We start from the raw sequence: 14,552 nt of genomic DNA, 5'->3' as shown, positions 1-14,552 counted from the left end.
CACAAACCCACATAGAATGAACTATGCAAATATTTACTCAACATGGTTGGCCAGTAGACCGCATGCAGCTGCAGTTGAACACCGTTGGGTAGAGAGTTCACAGACACATGGTGAAGTTAGAAAGCACATGAGTATCATAGTAGAAGGACATGAATGCAGCGTATTTTCTCTGGTCGCACAGAAAAGCAGTTCATGCGGGTGTTCTCATGGTTTCCATAGACCAGTCTAGGGGGGGCATCCTTACTGCAACAAATGGTTAAGGGGAACTAAACAATTTTTTTTGAAGTTGGTGAGATTCTTTTAACCTGTGTGAAATGTTTCTGAAAGTGCTTTAGCCAGTGATTTTATTTATTCATATATATATTTTTTAACCCATGCAAACTCGTAACTAGTTATTCCTTTGTTCAGGCGAAGGTTCGCTTTGCTCATCCTCACATTTAAGGCTGCCTTACACCATGTTTTAGTATGCTTCCCCTCAGGTCCATTACATCCAGTGGTGGAATAAGTACCCAATTGTCATACTTGAGTAAAAGTAAAGATACCTTTTTTTTAATAGAAAATAACTAAAGTAAAAGTGAGTCACCCAGTAAAATACTAGAGTAAAAGTATTTGGTTTTTGATATACTTAAGTATCAAAAGGAAATGTAATTGCTAAAATATACTTAAGTATTGAAAGTAAAAGTATAAATCATTTCAAATTCCCTATATTAAACACCTTTTTTAACTACGGATAACCTGGGGCACACTCCAACACATACATAATTTACAAACAAAGAATTTGTGTTTAGTTCGCAGTAGGGATGACCAGGGATGTTCTCTTGATACGTGTGTGAATTGGAGCATTTTCCTGTCATGCTAGCCATTAAAAATGTAACGAGTACATTTGAGTGTCAGGGAAAATATTTGGAGTTGAAAGTACATAATTGTCTTTAGGAATGTAGTGAACTAAATGTTGTCAAAAATATAAGTAAAGTTAAGTACAGATACCCCCAAAAACTAAAGTATTTTTACTTAAGTACTTTACACCACTGATTACAGCTCTTGTCCCCATGCAGTGCCATTAATTTGAAATTTGGTTATCCTTTCACAATGGATGGCAGAAATGTCAAGTTTTGTATCACTAGATTTGATTTATTACCTGATTTAAGGGTATACTGTGCATCTTTCATACGGTCTGGATGCCTTATATGGAATACTGTACAACAAAAGGAGTCTGTATTGAAGAATGCCCATGTCAGGGGAGATACCTATTTAGGCAATCCCTAGCTGCTGGGCTGCTCAGTCCTGCCCCTGGGGGTCTGACGTACTGTTGTCACTATGGCCTTGCTCTAACACACCTGAAACCAATAATGAATGTTTAACTAAGATCCTAAAGCTGAGTGGAGTGGGGTGTGTTGGGTTGGGGCGCTGGACCCCTAGGGGCAGGATGGGACGATCCAGCTATATTGTGTGCAAGTAAAAATAGCTCTACAGTACTATTAGGCCTGTGATATGAATGACATTGTCCTCTGTAATTATTGGGACAGTGAAGAATTGTTTCTTCTTTTGGTGCTATACTCCAAAAGTTTGGATTTGAAATCAAACAAGGACTATGAGGTTAAAGTTGGTCCCACATTCATAGCACGCAATAACTACATCAAGCTTGTGACTCTACACATTTGTTGGATGTATTTGCTGTTTGTTTTGGTTGTGTTTCAGATTATTTTGTGCCCAATAGAAATGAATGGTAAATAATGTTTTGTGTTTTGAATCACTTTTATCGTAAATAATAATATAATATGTTTCCAAACACTTCTACATTAATGTGGATGCTACCATGATTACGGATCATCCTGAATGAATCGTGAATAATGATGAGTGAGAAAGTTACAGATGCACTAATATCATACCCACCATTACAAGGGTGGGAGGTGTATGCCTTATGATTAACGAGTCGTGGTGTGATCATAAAAACATACAGGAACTCAAGTCCTTTTGTTCACCTGACCTAGAATTCCTTACAATGAAATGCTGACCGCATTATCTACCAAGAGAATTCTCTTCGATTATAATCAGTCGTGTACACCCCCCCCCCCCCCCCCCCCCCAAGCAGACACCTCGACGGCCCTGAAAGAACTTCATTGGACTCAATGTAAACTGGAAACCACATATCCTGAGGCTACATTTATTGTAGCTGGGGATTTTAACAAGGCTAATCTGAAAACAAGGCTCCCTAAATTTTTATCTGAAAAATGTTGGTTCATTGTTACTCTAACTTCTGCAACGCATACAAAGGCCCCCCCCCTCCGTCCTTTCGGCAAATCTGACCACGACTCCATTTTGTTGCTCCCAACCTTTAGACTTGTACGAAAACAGGAAACGCCCGTGCACAGGTCTGTTCAACGCTGGTCCGACCAATCTGAATCCACGTTTCAAGATTGCTTCGATCACGTGGACTGGGATATGTTCCAGATAGCGTCAAACAATAACATTAATGTATACGCGGATTCGGTGAGCGAGTTTATTAGCAAGTGCATCGGTGATGTTGTACCCACGGCAACAATTAAAACCTTCCCTAACCAGAAACCGTGGATTGATGGCAGCATTCGCGCAAAACTGAAAGCGCGAACCACTGCTTTTTAATCAGGGCAAGGCGACCGGAAACGTGACCGATTACAAACAGTGTAGCTATTCCCTCCGCAAGGCAATCAAACAAGCTAAGCGTCAGTATAGAGACAAAGTAGAGTCGCAATTCAACGGCTCAGACACGAGGTATGTGGCAGGGTCTACAGTCAATCACGGACTCCAAAAAGAAAACCAGCCCCGTCGCGGACCCAGATGTCTTGCTCCCAGACAAACTAAACAACTTCTTTGCTCGCCTTGAGGACAATGAGGACAATAACTCTGTGTTGTTGTCTGTTCACACTGCTATGCTTTATCTTGGCCAGGTCACAGTTGTAAATGAGAACTTGTTCTCAACTAGCCTACCTGGTTAAATAAAGGTGGGGGAAAAAAAAAATGCAGTGCCACCGACACGACCCGCTACCAAAACCTACGGACTCTCCTTCACCGCAGCCAATGTACGTAAAACATTTAAATGCGTTGCACTCACTTCCGTCATCATGAAGTGCTTTGAGAGACTAGTCAAGGACCATATCACCTCCACCCTACCTGACACCCTAGACCCACTCCAATTTTCTTACCGCCCCAATAGGTCCACAGACGATGCAATCACACTGCACACTGCCCTAACCCATCTGGACAAGAGGAATACCTATGTAAGAATGCTGTTCATCGACTGCAGCTCAGCATTTAACACCATAGTACCCTCCAAACCCATCATTAAACTCGAGGCCCTGGGTCTCGACCCCGCCCTGTGCAACTGGGTCCTGGACTTTCTGACGGGCCGCCCCCAGGTGGTGAGGGTAGGTAACAACATCTCCACCCCGCTGATCCTCAACACTGGGGCCCCACAAGGGTGCGTTCTCAACCCTCTCCTCTACTCCCTGTTCACCCATGACTGCGTGGCCATGCACTCCAACTCAATCATCAAGTTTGCAGACGACACTACAGTGGTAGGCTTGATTACCAACAACGACGAGACGGCCTACAGGGAGGAGGTGAGGGCCCTCGGAGTGTGGTGTCAGGAAAATAACCTAACACTCAACGTCAACAAAACGAAGGAGATGATCGTGGACTTCAGGAAACAGCAGAGGGAGAACCCCCCCCTATCCACATCGACGGGACAGTAGTGGAGAAGGTGGAAAGTTTTATGTTCCTCGGCGTACACATCACGGACAACCTGAAATGGTCCACCCACACAGACAGCGTGGTGAAGAAAGCAAGGCGCAACAGCGCCAGAAAGCATCACCGGGGGCAAACTACCTGCCCTCCAGGACACCTACACCACCAGATGTCACAGGAAGGCCAAAAAGATCATCAAGGACAACAACCACCCGAGCCACTGCCTGTTCACCCCGCTATCATCCAGAAGGCGAGGCCAGTACAGGTGCATCAAAACTGGGACCAAGAGACAGAAGCTGTTTTTCAGTCTCAAGGCCATCAGACTGTTAAACAGCCGTCACTGACATTGAGTGGCTGCTGCCAACATACTGACTCAAATCTCTAGCCACTTTAACAATAAAAAATTGGATGTAATAAGTGTATCACTAGTCACTTTAAACAATGCCACTTTATATAATGTTTACATACCCTACATTACTCATCTCATATGTATATTCTGTACTAGAGGTCGACCGATTAATCGGAATGGCCGATTTAATTAGGGCCGATTTCAAGTTTTCATAACTATCGGAAATCGGTATTTTTGGGCGCCGATTTGTCTTTTTTTTATTATCATTTTTTTATTATAATTTAAAAAATATATATATATATTTTTAATACCTTTATTTAACTAGGCAAGTCAGTTAAGAACACATTCTTATTTTCAATGACGGCCTAGGAACGGTGGGTTAACTGCCTTGTTCAGGGGCAGAACGACAGATTTTCACCTTGTCAGCTCGGGGGATCCAATCTTGCAACCTTACAGTTAACTAGTCCAAAGCAATAACGACCTGCCTCTCTCTCGTTGCACTCCACAAGGAGACTGCCTGTTACGCGAATGCAGTAAGCCAAGGTAAGTTGCTAGCTAGCATTAAACTTATCTTATAAAAAACAATCAATCATAACCACTAGTTAACTACACATGGTTGATGATATTACTAGATATTATCTAGCGTGTCCTGCGTTGCATATAATCTGACTGAGCATACAAGTATCTAAGTATCTGACTGAGCGGTGGTAGGCAGAAGCAGGCGCTTAAACATTCATTCAAACAGCACTTTCGTGCGTTTTGCCAGCAGCTCTTCGTTGTGCGTCAAGCATTGCACTGTTTATGACTTCAAGCCTATCAACTCCCAAGATGAGGCTGGTGTAACCGAAGTGAAATGGCTAGCTAGTTAGCGCGCGCTTCAATAGCGTTTCAAACGTCACTCGCTCTGAGCCTTCTAGTAGTTGTTCCCCTTGCTCTGCATGGGTAACGCTGCTTCGATGGTGGCTGTTGTCCATTGCGTTGCTGGTTCGAGCCCAGGGAGGAGCGAGGAGAGGGACGGAAGCTATACTGTTACACTTGTAATACTAAAGTGCCTATTAAGAACATCCAATAGTCAAAGGTTAATGAAATACAAATGGTATAGAGGGAAATAGTCCTATAATTCCTATAATAACTACAACCTAAAACTTCTTACCTGGGAATATTGAAGACTCATGTTAAAAGGAACCACCACCTTTCATATGTTCTCCTCATGTTCTGAGCAAGGAACTGAAACGTTAGCTTTCTTACATAGCACATATTGCACTTTTACTTTCTTCTCCACACTTTGTTTTTGCATTATTTAAACCAAATTGAACATGTTTCATTATTTACTTGAGGCTAAATTGATTTTATTGATGTATTATATTAAGTTAAAATAAGTGTTCATTTAGTATTGTTGTAATTGTCATTATTACAAATACCGATTTAAATCGGCAGATTTTTTAAAAATGTATCGGCTTTTTTGGTCCTCCAATAATCGGTATCGGCGTTGAAAAATCATAATCGGTCGACCTCTATTCTGTACTCTATAGCATCTACTGCATCTTGCCTATGCCGTTCGACCATCGCTCATCCATATATTTATATGTACATAGTCTTATTCATTCCTTTACACATGTGTGTATAAGATAGTTGTGGAATTGTTAGATTACTTGTTAGATATTACTGCATGGTCAGAACTAGAAGCACAAGCATTTCGCTACACTTGCATTAACATCTGCTAACCATGTGTATGTGACCAATAAAATTTGATTTGATTTGAATAACAGGGGTGGTTAGAATTTTTTTTTGGGGGGTATTGATATTTGTGCGTCAAACTTTCTCACTCATCATTATTCAGGATTATCCATAATCATGGTAGCGTCCACATTCATGTAGAAGTGTTTAGAAACATTATATTCTTATTTACAATAAAAGTGACCCCAAAAGGGTCATATTAGATTGTGTAGAAATGCAGGAAATTCTTTAGATGCCCAAAACATTCTGAGGGAGGACCCCCAGACCATGCACCAGGTTGTCCCTCCACTTCTAAAACCAAAGTTGTACCCCCGAGTTGAATACATTTGTGGTTTTCCCCTCGGGAGCATGGTTAAATTCTGCTGTGGAATTATAACACTGGCTGCCCTGTAAGATAATTCAAGGAGCAAAGGTCCACTGCACGCAGCTGACTCGGTGATGGCAAATCTCTAATCTCTCTCTCTCTCTCTCACACACACACACACACACTCCACCTCTGTGGGTTACCCTTTCCCCTACTTCACTCCTGTCGTGAGTTGCCTCTCACACTGAGTCAAAACAGGCTACAGCCAGCCATTACACAGAGCATTTTATAGCTGTTCAAATCTGTCATTCATCGTGGTGGGCTAACCTGTTGTTATGGACATGTTGGAATGTTAAAATAAGTTGTACTTTTTGCTCATCAGTCTCATCAGAGTTGAAGCCTTGCCAGTTGTATTCATGAAAGCAGGCAGCTGGTGCCTATAGGCCTGTATCCCAGTCTGTAGGGCGGTTGGCTGAGGTAAGGGTTGAATGGTTCTGTTGGCTGCTTGCCCTGTGACTGGGGTGGGGCCCAGGCTGAACAGAGTACTGCTGAGCACTGACCCTCAGCCTGGATGATTTATGAGTTCCTCCCTGAGCCTCCAGAAACACAGCCTTGGCCTCCAGCTGAACCATGGACTCCCTGAAACATAAGCAGGGACACCCTGTGTCCATTGCTGTCAACACCGTTTATAAACACACGCCAGCCAGCAGATGTGGATTGTTGCAGTTTACACTACAGTGGATAAAGTGAGCTGTTGCTGTTGTGCTTTAAGTTAAAGCAATAGAGGCATACCGTTGAGTGGTGGTTACTACAGCTGGAAAAACAGGAAACCGAGAGTAGTGGGGTAATATTTACAATATGTGCATATTGTGCATACCTCACATGTGACCCGTAATAAGACTGCAATGAATATGTTAACAAAGTCTATTAAATAACCAAGCAATATTAATGTAGAAGTGTTTGGGGCGGCAGGTAGCCTAGTGGTTAGAGCGTTGGGCCAGTAACCGAAAGGTTGCTGGATCAAATCCTCGAGCTGACAAGGTCAAAATCTGTTATTCTGCCCCTGAACAAGGCACTGTTCCTAGGCCGTCATTGTAATTAAGAATTTGTTCTTAACGGACTTACCTAGTTAATTTTTATTTTATTTAACCTTTATTTATCTAACTCAATAAATATTATTTAGCAATATGCAAGAGTCTATTAGTAAAAGTAATAGAAAGGTCTGAGAATTTAATACCATTGTAAAATGAACAATACATTATACAAGGCATAAAGCTTAAGTTACAAAGCATTAACAAGCATTTCAAGGCCTTATTCTGGGCATGATCACAGAGGGAGAAAGAGAAGTCATAGCCTTAAAGGCCAGGCTCCAAGAATCCCAGGGGCGGAGAGCAAAAGAAAGAGGGTATATCTCACCAGCGCAGGTCAGGATCAAAGGGAGGGCGACGATGCATCTGAGAACCCTTTTTATAACAGTTGTTTGGATTCAAAATCTGAGTTGTTGACCAACAGCATTACTGTTGAGTTAACCTCCAATCAGATATCAGACCTACAGGATGTAAAGACAACAGAACCTCTGCTACCCAGTGAGACAGAATGGGGGTGACACCATGCCCAAACCGGATGCGCGGGTGCGTCCGCCATCGTGCGCAAATTGATTTTGTCCCCCCACACCAAACGCGATCACGACACGCAGGTTGAAATATCAAAACAAACTCTTAACCAATTATATTATTTCAGGTTGAAAAGCATTAAACGTTTATGGCAATTTAGCTAGCTAGCTTGCTGTTGCTAGCTAATTTGTCCTGGGATATAAACGTTGAGTTATTTTATCCGAAATGCACAAGGTCCTCTACTCTGACAATTAATCCACACATAAAACGGTCAACCAAATCTTTCTAGTCATCTCTCCTCATTCCAGGCTTTTTCTTCATTGAACTTTATATGGCAATTGGCATCTAACTTTCATAATAAGGTGTATTATCCCGACCGACCTCAGTTTATCTTTCAATCACCCACGTGGGTATAACCAATGAGGAGATGGCACTTGGGTATATGCTTCTATAAACCAATGAGGAGATGGGATAGACAGGACTTGCACCGCGTTCAGCGTCACAAATAGAACTGACTTCTTCTATTTTAGCACTTGGCAACGCAGACGCTCGTTGGCGCAATGATTGAATAACATGTATTTGTAGGTTTATTTTGCGCGAGCGGTGTGGTCAGCATGTTAGAGGGAGAATGCAGGATTCCTAAAACAACACAAAGGAAATCCTTGCATACAGGTGATAAGAATCACTTTGGGGGCTGGGTCGCCCAACAGTAGCAATCATATTGCTTGGTCTGTAATTTGTTCAGTGGTTTTGGTGGTAACTGTCTAAAAGATGACTGACTTGGGTTAGTTTTAGGGGATACTGAAGCAAGTCCTGTCACTTCTGCTTATCAAAGTCTTTGATATATCAATATACTGTATCAAACTGTAGGGAGATTCCTAACCAGCAATATTGACCTTTTTTTTAGGGCTGTAATATACAGAATGTTGACAGTTTACAATGGGATCTCAATGTCATTGTCTGTTGTGGTTATACTGGTTTACTGGTAAATGGCTGTCAGGTACAATCATAGATATTTCTCAGTGGCTTGGTACATAAAAAGGCTAAAGCCACACAGGATGTGTGTCCTCTGAAAGGCGTTTCTACTGTAGAGGTCAAAGACGGAAACGTGCTTCTATTGGGTTGTTCCTATGAGTGTTGCTGTCGTAAAAATAGCTTTTGAATGATGTGTGTAATTGATAGCATGTGTTCATCTGAAGGAAATAGAGCTTAACTGGTTTCAGTGTTGATTTCAGTGAGCTACCTGTGGTACTAAAGGCCATGTTACAAGCTAATTATCCTTTTCTATAATTCAACGATTGGTCACTGTCTGCTCTAGGTTGAATCTCAAGTCTCAACCCTTTTTCTCTCCTTTCCCAGGAAAGAGGCATACGGGAACCCCATTGAAGTAATGAGGTGAAGAAGCACAAAGCAGGCTAAAGCAGCTGGCTACTAGCTACCTTCCATACTCTGCTAAGTCTGAGACTGGGTCCTCCGGGTGTCCCCATCCAATGCTCCTGAAACGCCATGAGCCACAGCTGGGGAGGATTTACTACTCCATAGACTGCCATATCTCCTGCAGCCTTTCCCTCTCTGTCCTGGCCCCGTCCCCCCTTCCCCATTGGCGGTGATGAAGAAGGTGGGGCAGTGGTCGGCGGAGGAGGTGTCCCATTGGCTGAGCGAGGAGGGGATGCAGGAGTACGGCGACTCCCTCCAGCAGGCGGACGGCCCCGCCCTGCTGCGGCTCACCCCGGATGACTTCCTGACCCCGCCCCTCTCACTGGTCTCCTCAGACACCGGGCGGCAGCTCTTGGAACGTCTGGAGACCCTACGGATCGAGCACCACATTGAGGAGCACCAAAAAAACGGCCACGCCAATGGCCATGGGAGGCTGCCCAACGGCACTGCCAAGCCCCTGCGGAAAGGCTCGCTGGGGCTGAATGGCTTCCGGAAGGAGATGGTCCAAATCCCCATCCCCATGTTGGAGGCTGAACGCTCTGGGTTCCCCCAGGAGTGGGGCAAGACAGGCGTAGCGTTCCTCTACGCAGTCTGCTGCTTTGTCACTACCACTGTGGTCATCTCGGTGGTCCATGAGAGGGTGCCGGCCAAGGAGCATAACCCACCGCTGCCCGATAAGTTCTTTGACATTTTTGACCGGGTGGAGTGGGCCTTCTCTATCTGCGAGATCAATGGCATGCTGCTGGTGAGTCTGTGGCTGCTGCAGTGGACCCTGCTCAAGTACAGGTGAGACAACAGTAGTGTGTGTGATAAGAGTAGACCACGGGGCAGTGTTTACCTGTTTAAATTGTAACCTTCAACTTTGAACTTATTTTTCTGGGATACCCAATGGCTACATTACAGGCTGACTAAATTGCAAACGTCTGCCAGATCTCACCACGCCTGGATATGCGTTTAACATATCAGCTAACCACATCATATGATATAGCAATCTGATGCTCGACTTGGCAGTCAATGACGTGGCATGCAACCATAGGTTGCTGCAATGCAACGTCTGCAATGTAGTCAGCCTGGAATGTGAACGTAGATAACTAACCAATAATCTGTATCTCTGTGTCCAGATCAATAATCATCCGTCGGTTCTTCTTCATTGTGGGTACCCTCTACCTGTACAGATGTGTCACCATGTACATAACCACTCTGCCTGTTCCAGGGATGCACTTCCAATGCTCTCCAAAGGTTTGTTTCCTTACAAATCCAAGCAACAGTAGGCTGTCAGTTGCGAACACTCACTGTGACCTACCAGCGCCCACATCTATTTCCATCAATGATGTGTCATTGCTGCTATAGTATTCTGATTCTCTGGGCTATTCTTGCATATAAACATTACAGTTGGATCTTAAAAACAACACCCCCTAAAGACAAACTCAACAGAAAGAGATCTAGACCTTGTTTTCAGTTTAATGCCCCCAGTCCTCTTCACGGGACATTGATCACATGAAAAAGATAAAAACGATTATGTTGCATGTGTACAACTTAAAATAGCAATTTTTTAAACTGCTTGAGTGCTCATCAGGCATGAGTTTCCTTTCATTGTTTTCACTTCTCACATCCTAACCCTGTGACTAAAGAGCCAGATGAGGTCAAGTTATACTGAGGTAGCATGTGGTTTAAGTGTGACTCATCTTAATACTATATAGTTCTCTATTGAAACTCTTTTGAAGTATCGAAGAATGGAAGTCACAAAATGGTAGCTCCTCCCACCACAGAACAAAGCGGTGGGTGGGAGTTCAGTGTATAGAAACTTTCCCATTCCCTCTGTTGCCCAAGGCCATTGGGAGGGATGTGTATTGTTCCCTCGTTCCGCCCTCCAACTTTCCTCCCCTCCTCTACTCTATTCCCCTCCCAGCAACAAATGAAGGTCTTTTTATGTACTGTCATGCCCTGGGCCTGGTTTCCTGTTCTAAACCTCTATCTGAATTGGGACAAGCTGTCCTCCATCACAGAGACCATTTATGAAGTGGCTTCCTCTCTCTGTGTGTGTGTGTGTGTGTGTGTGTGCGTGCGTGCGTGCGTGCGTGCGTGCGTGCGTGCGTGCTTAGTTATGTGTGTGTGTGCGTGCACATTCTTATTTGTGTGTACATGTTTATTTGTGCGTGTGTGTGCATGTGTTTATTTGTGTGGGTCTGTGCACAATAGACATTTACTTGTGTGCACATACCTGTGTGTGTGTATACTACACTGTGTGTACATAGAACATGTGTGCATGCAATGTAGTGTTGGTTGAGTCACATGCTGTACCTGATCCACAAAGTTTGTCTTCTGTGTTCCCTATTTGAGTTAAAATGTAGCATACATAATGGAGAACAAAAAAGTTGAGGGACATGTGACTAGCTGACTGGACATTGTTGAATGATTGACATGTCAAATTGACACATAACGGTATGTGTGTCGTTGCAGCTATTTGGGAACTGGGAGGTTCAGATGAGGAGGATCATAAAGCTGATCGCCGGCGGAGGCCTGTCAATCACCGGCTCCCACACCATGTGTGGAGACTACCTGTACAGCGGCCATACAGTCATTCTAACGCTATCATATCTCTTTATCAAAGAGTGTAAGTATTACATAGGTTAGCGTTAGCATGGTTGTGTCTATCTCTTTATCAAAGGGTAAAAGTAGGCTACAGGTTTACCGTCATGCTAACACCATCACTTTACTCTATCATTATAAGCTTAGCACTTCTGTCCTTTCACCTTTTCTCTGTTCTCTTCTCTTTCACAATCTGAGATTACCAGTTGGCTGTTTTCCACTGCTCATACAAAAGGTTTTAGAATTGCAGTAAAGGTTTACCCAAGCAATAGAGAGATAAGCCGACTTCTTGTGTAAATTCTGTGTTAACAGTGGTGTCACATGATGTTGAACTGTACTGTTGTGACGTTAGCCATGTCTTTTATGCTGCAGTGACATCTAGTGGATGGTTGTGGAAGTCTGGTTTGAAAGACTACATAGTTTGTTCCAAAGCAATGTGTTAGGTAAATGCATTTCATTGTTGATTATTGAAACAAAATAATGTCTCTGTATATTCCATTAACCCTTCCCTGTCTCTCTCTGTTGTCAGATTCCCCTAAGAGGTTTTGGTGGTACCACTGGTTCTGCTGGACTCTGAGTGCAGTAGGCATCTTCTGCATCCTGCTGGCCCATGACCACTATACTGTGGACGTGGTGGTGGCTTATTTCATCACAACACGTCTCTTCTGGTGGTACCACACCATGGCCAACCAGCAGGTGGGGAGCCAACACGCCGGTCTCCATTATCTGATGTTAAATGTAGCTTATTTTAGCTTAAGTGGCATTATTCTACTTGTATTTATTTTCTCTGTTGTGTTTTCATTCAGGCGCTGAAAGAGACGTCCCAGAGTAACCCATTCTCCAGAGTCTGGTGGTTTCGACTGTTCCAGTACTTTGAGGGAAACGTCAAGGGCATTGTCCCTCGAAATTATCAGCTGCCGTGTTCATGGCGATCGTCTCCGTGGAGCCATGGGGTAAAGTACAGCAAAGTGGACACCCAGTGACCCAGGTCACAAGAGGGGTGGGAGCTGAGCGAGAGACCTCCTGAAGTTGTGATCATCTGAAGGAGAGGGTGTCGTGTTGCCAAGCCAGTGCTGTTCCCTTGACTTGTTGGGCTCATATTAGAAAAATCCCAGTTCTGGCTAGCACTGTGACCATAGTCTTACTTTAGCACTACAAATAATTGTATTTTGGGAAAGGTTTTTGAAAACTTAGCACACTACTTTGATCATGTATTTTTTGCTTGGGACACTGCAATGTTTCGTTGTCTACAGCAGATCTGGTTAATATTTAAATATTACATTTCAATTATTTTTGTTTTTTTGTTTTGACCATGGCTGTAACAAGTAGTTTAGACTCTTTTTCTCTGCAAATAATTTGAGAAATTCTGGTCCGATAAGGTCTACCAAGTGCAAATCATGTCACTGAAATGTTTATTTGATAACCAAAATGCCATATGTTGTCTGGGGGAGTTTTAGATGCAAAACATTTTTTTATTTTTTAACAAATTACTTTTTTGTCAACTACAACGTGGCAATGGTGCAAAAAAAAAAGTTTTTTTCTAACAATTGCAACTTTATTTTTCAAAACAAATAATGTCCCCAAAAATATTTTTAGATTTTTACCTTTTTCAAGATTGAATGGTGAAAGCAGAAGAATCTGTGGTATTTAGAATTGTTCCAGTGCCTTCCTTAGCTTGATTGGACTATGTGTCTGTGTTCCTATGCCTCGCGCGTGTCTGTCTGACTGCCCACAAGGTCAGCATGAAGCGGTTCCAAATGATCGTTCAAGTCCTGTTCGCATGAATGTAAGAATAATAATGCCAGCCTTATATGGTAATTAGTCTTCCCAAAACCAAAAACAGTGAGACGAGTGAAATGTCCTGTCAATTTATTTATGTTTTCATATATAATATTTTTTTCCATAGCAGGTGATGTTATAGCAGTTAATGAAGGACCGTTAAGTTGTTTGGTCATGTCCTAATCATTTACTTAGCCAGTCTTGACCGTGTTCTAATCTTGTTCCAATCCTATTCTAACCATGTCCTTGCAAGATGGTCCCAGAGGGTTTTCAGTCCTCTAACATGTCATTAAGACTTTTAAAGCTGATTGACTTGCTAATAATCTTGTATCAAAGGTTAGTTGCTAACTTTGAAAGAATGATGAAAACCAGGAAACCCTCTGGACCTCAAGGACTGTACTGGAGTTGTGCAGCACACCTACAAGTCTTTGTAAGAGATACTGAATCCCTATTTCGTCAAACAGTGTTCTCGATACAGACCCAGAAAATACATCTTACTGGCTGTTGTAGACTTGGCCAATAGAGCAGTGTGTTCCTGAATGCAGCCTCCCAGATTGTCTTACTGATAAATAAGGCCGGAAGGACACCAGTATCACAATATTTTTTCCATTGCAAAATGAAAACCCGAAGCAGGTTAACTCTTTGATCCTTTTAAAAACCTACTGTATGTTAAATATCGTTTGCTATAGCTCCCGAGTGGCGCAGCGGTCTAAGGCACTGCATCTCAGTGCTAGAGGCGTCACTACAGACACCCTGGTTCGAATCCAGGCTGTATCACAACCGGCCGTGATTGAGAGTACCATAGGGCGGCGCACAATTGGCCCAGCGTCGTCTGTGTTTGGCTGGTGTAGGCCGTCATTGTAAATAAGAATTTGTTCATAACTGACCTGCCTAGTTAAATAAAGGTTAAATAAATAAATAAATAGCTTGGAAAAATAATTAAATGTGACTATAGATGACATCATAATGATGTTTGTTTCTGACATTAGAACTGTTTTCCTAAAGAAGTTAATCCCGCTTC

The 14,552-nt window shown here is 42.9% G+C and overlaps 1 protein-coding gene across 2 annotated transcripts in view; it reads left to right on the top strand.

Annotated features, from left to right (window-relative positions):
* The window catches only part of LOC120017652 (phosphatidylcholine:ceramide cholinephosphotransferase 1-like), a 44,879-nt gene extending 30,559 nt beyond the window's left edge, over positions 1 to 14,320 (top strand). For both annotated transcript variants that reach the window (XM_038960562.1, XM_038960563.1), the window contains exons 2-6: positions 9,086 to 9,949; positions 10,285 to 10,402; positions 11,624 to 11,777; positions 12,282 to 12,448; positions 12,559 to 14,320. In XM_038960562.1, coding sequence (XP_038816490.1) covers positions 9,336 to 9,949; positions 10,285 to 10,402; positions 11,624 to 11,777; positions 12,282 to 12,448; positions 12,559 to 12,735 — 1,230 coding nt within the window. In that variant the 5' untranslated portion in view covers positions 9,086 to 9,335 and the 3' untranslated portion in view covers positions 12,736 to 14,320. The remainder of the gene's footprint in view (positions 1 to 9,085; positions 9,950 to 10,284; positions 10,403 to 11,623; positions 11,778 to 12,281; positions 12,449 to 12,558) is intronic.
* Positions 14,321 to 14,552: the final 232 nt, after the last annotated feature.

Source organism: Salvelinus namaycush, chromosome 22 (assembly GCF_016432855.1).
Source record: "Salvelinus namaycush isolate Seneca chromosome 22, SaNama_1.0, whole genome shotgun sequence".
NCBI classification, from domain to species: domain Eukaryota; kingdom Metazoa; phylum Chordata; class Actinopteri; order Salmoniformes; family Salmonidae; genus Salvelinus; species Salvelinus namaycush.
The sequence above is the reverse complement of the archived record's forward strand: the minus strand, read 5'-3'. Positions and strand labels throughout refer to the sequence as shown.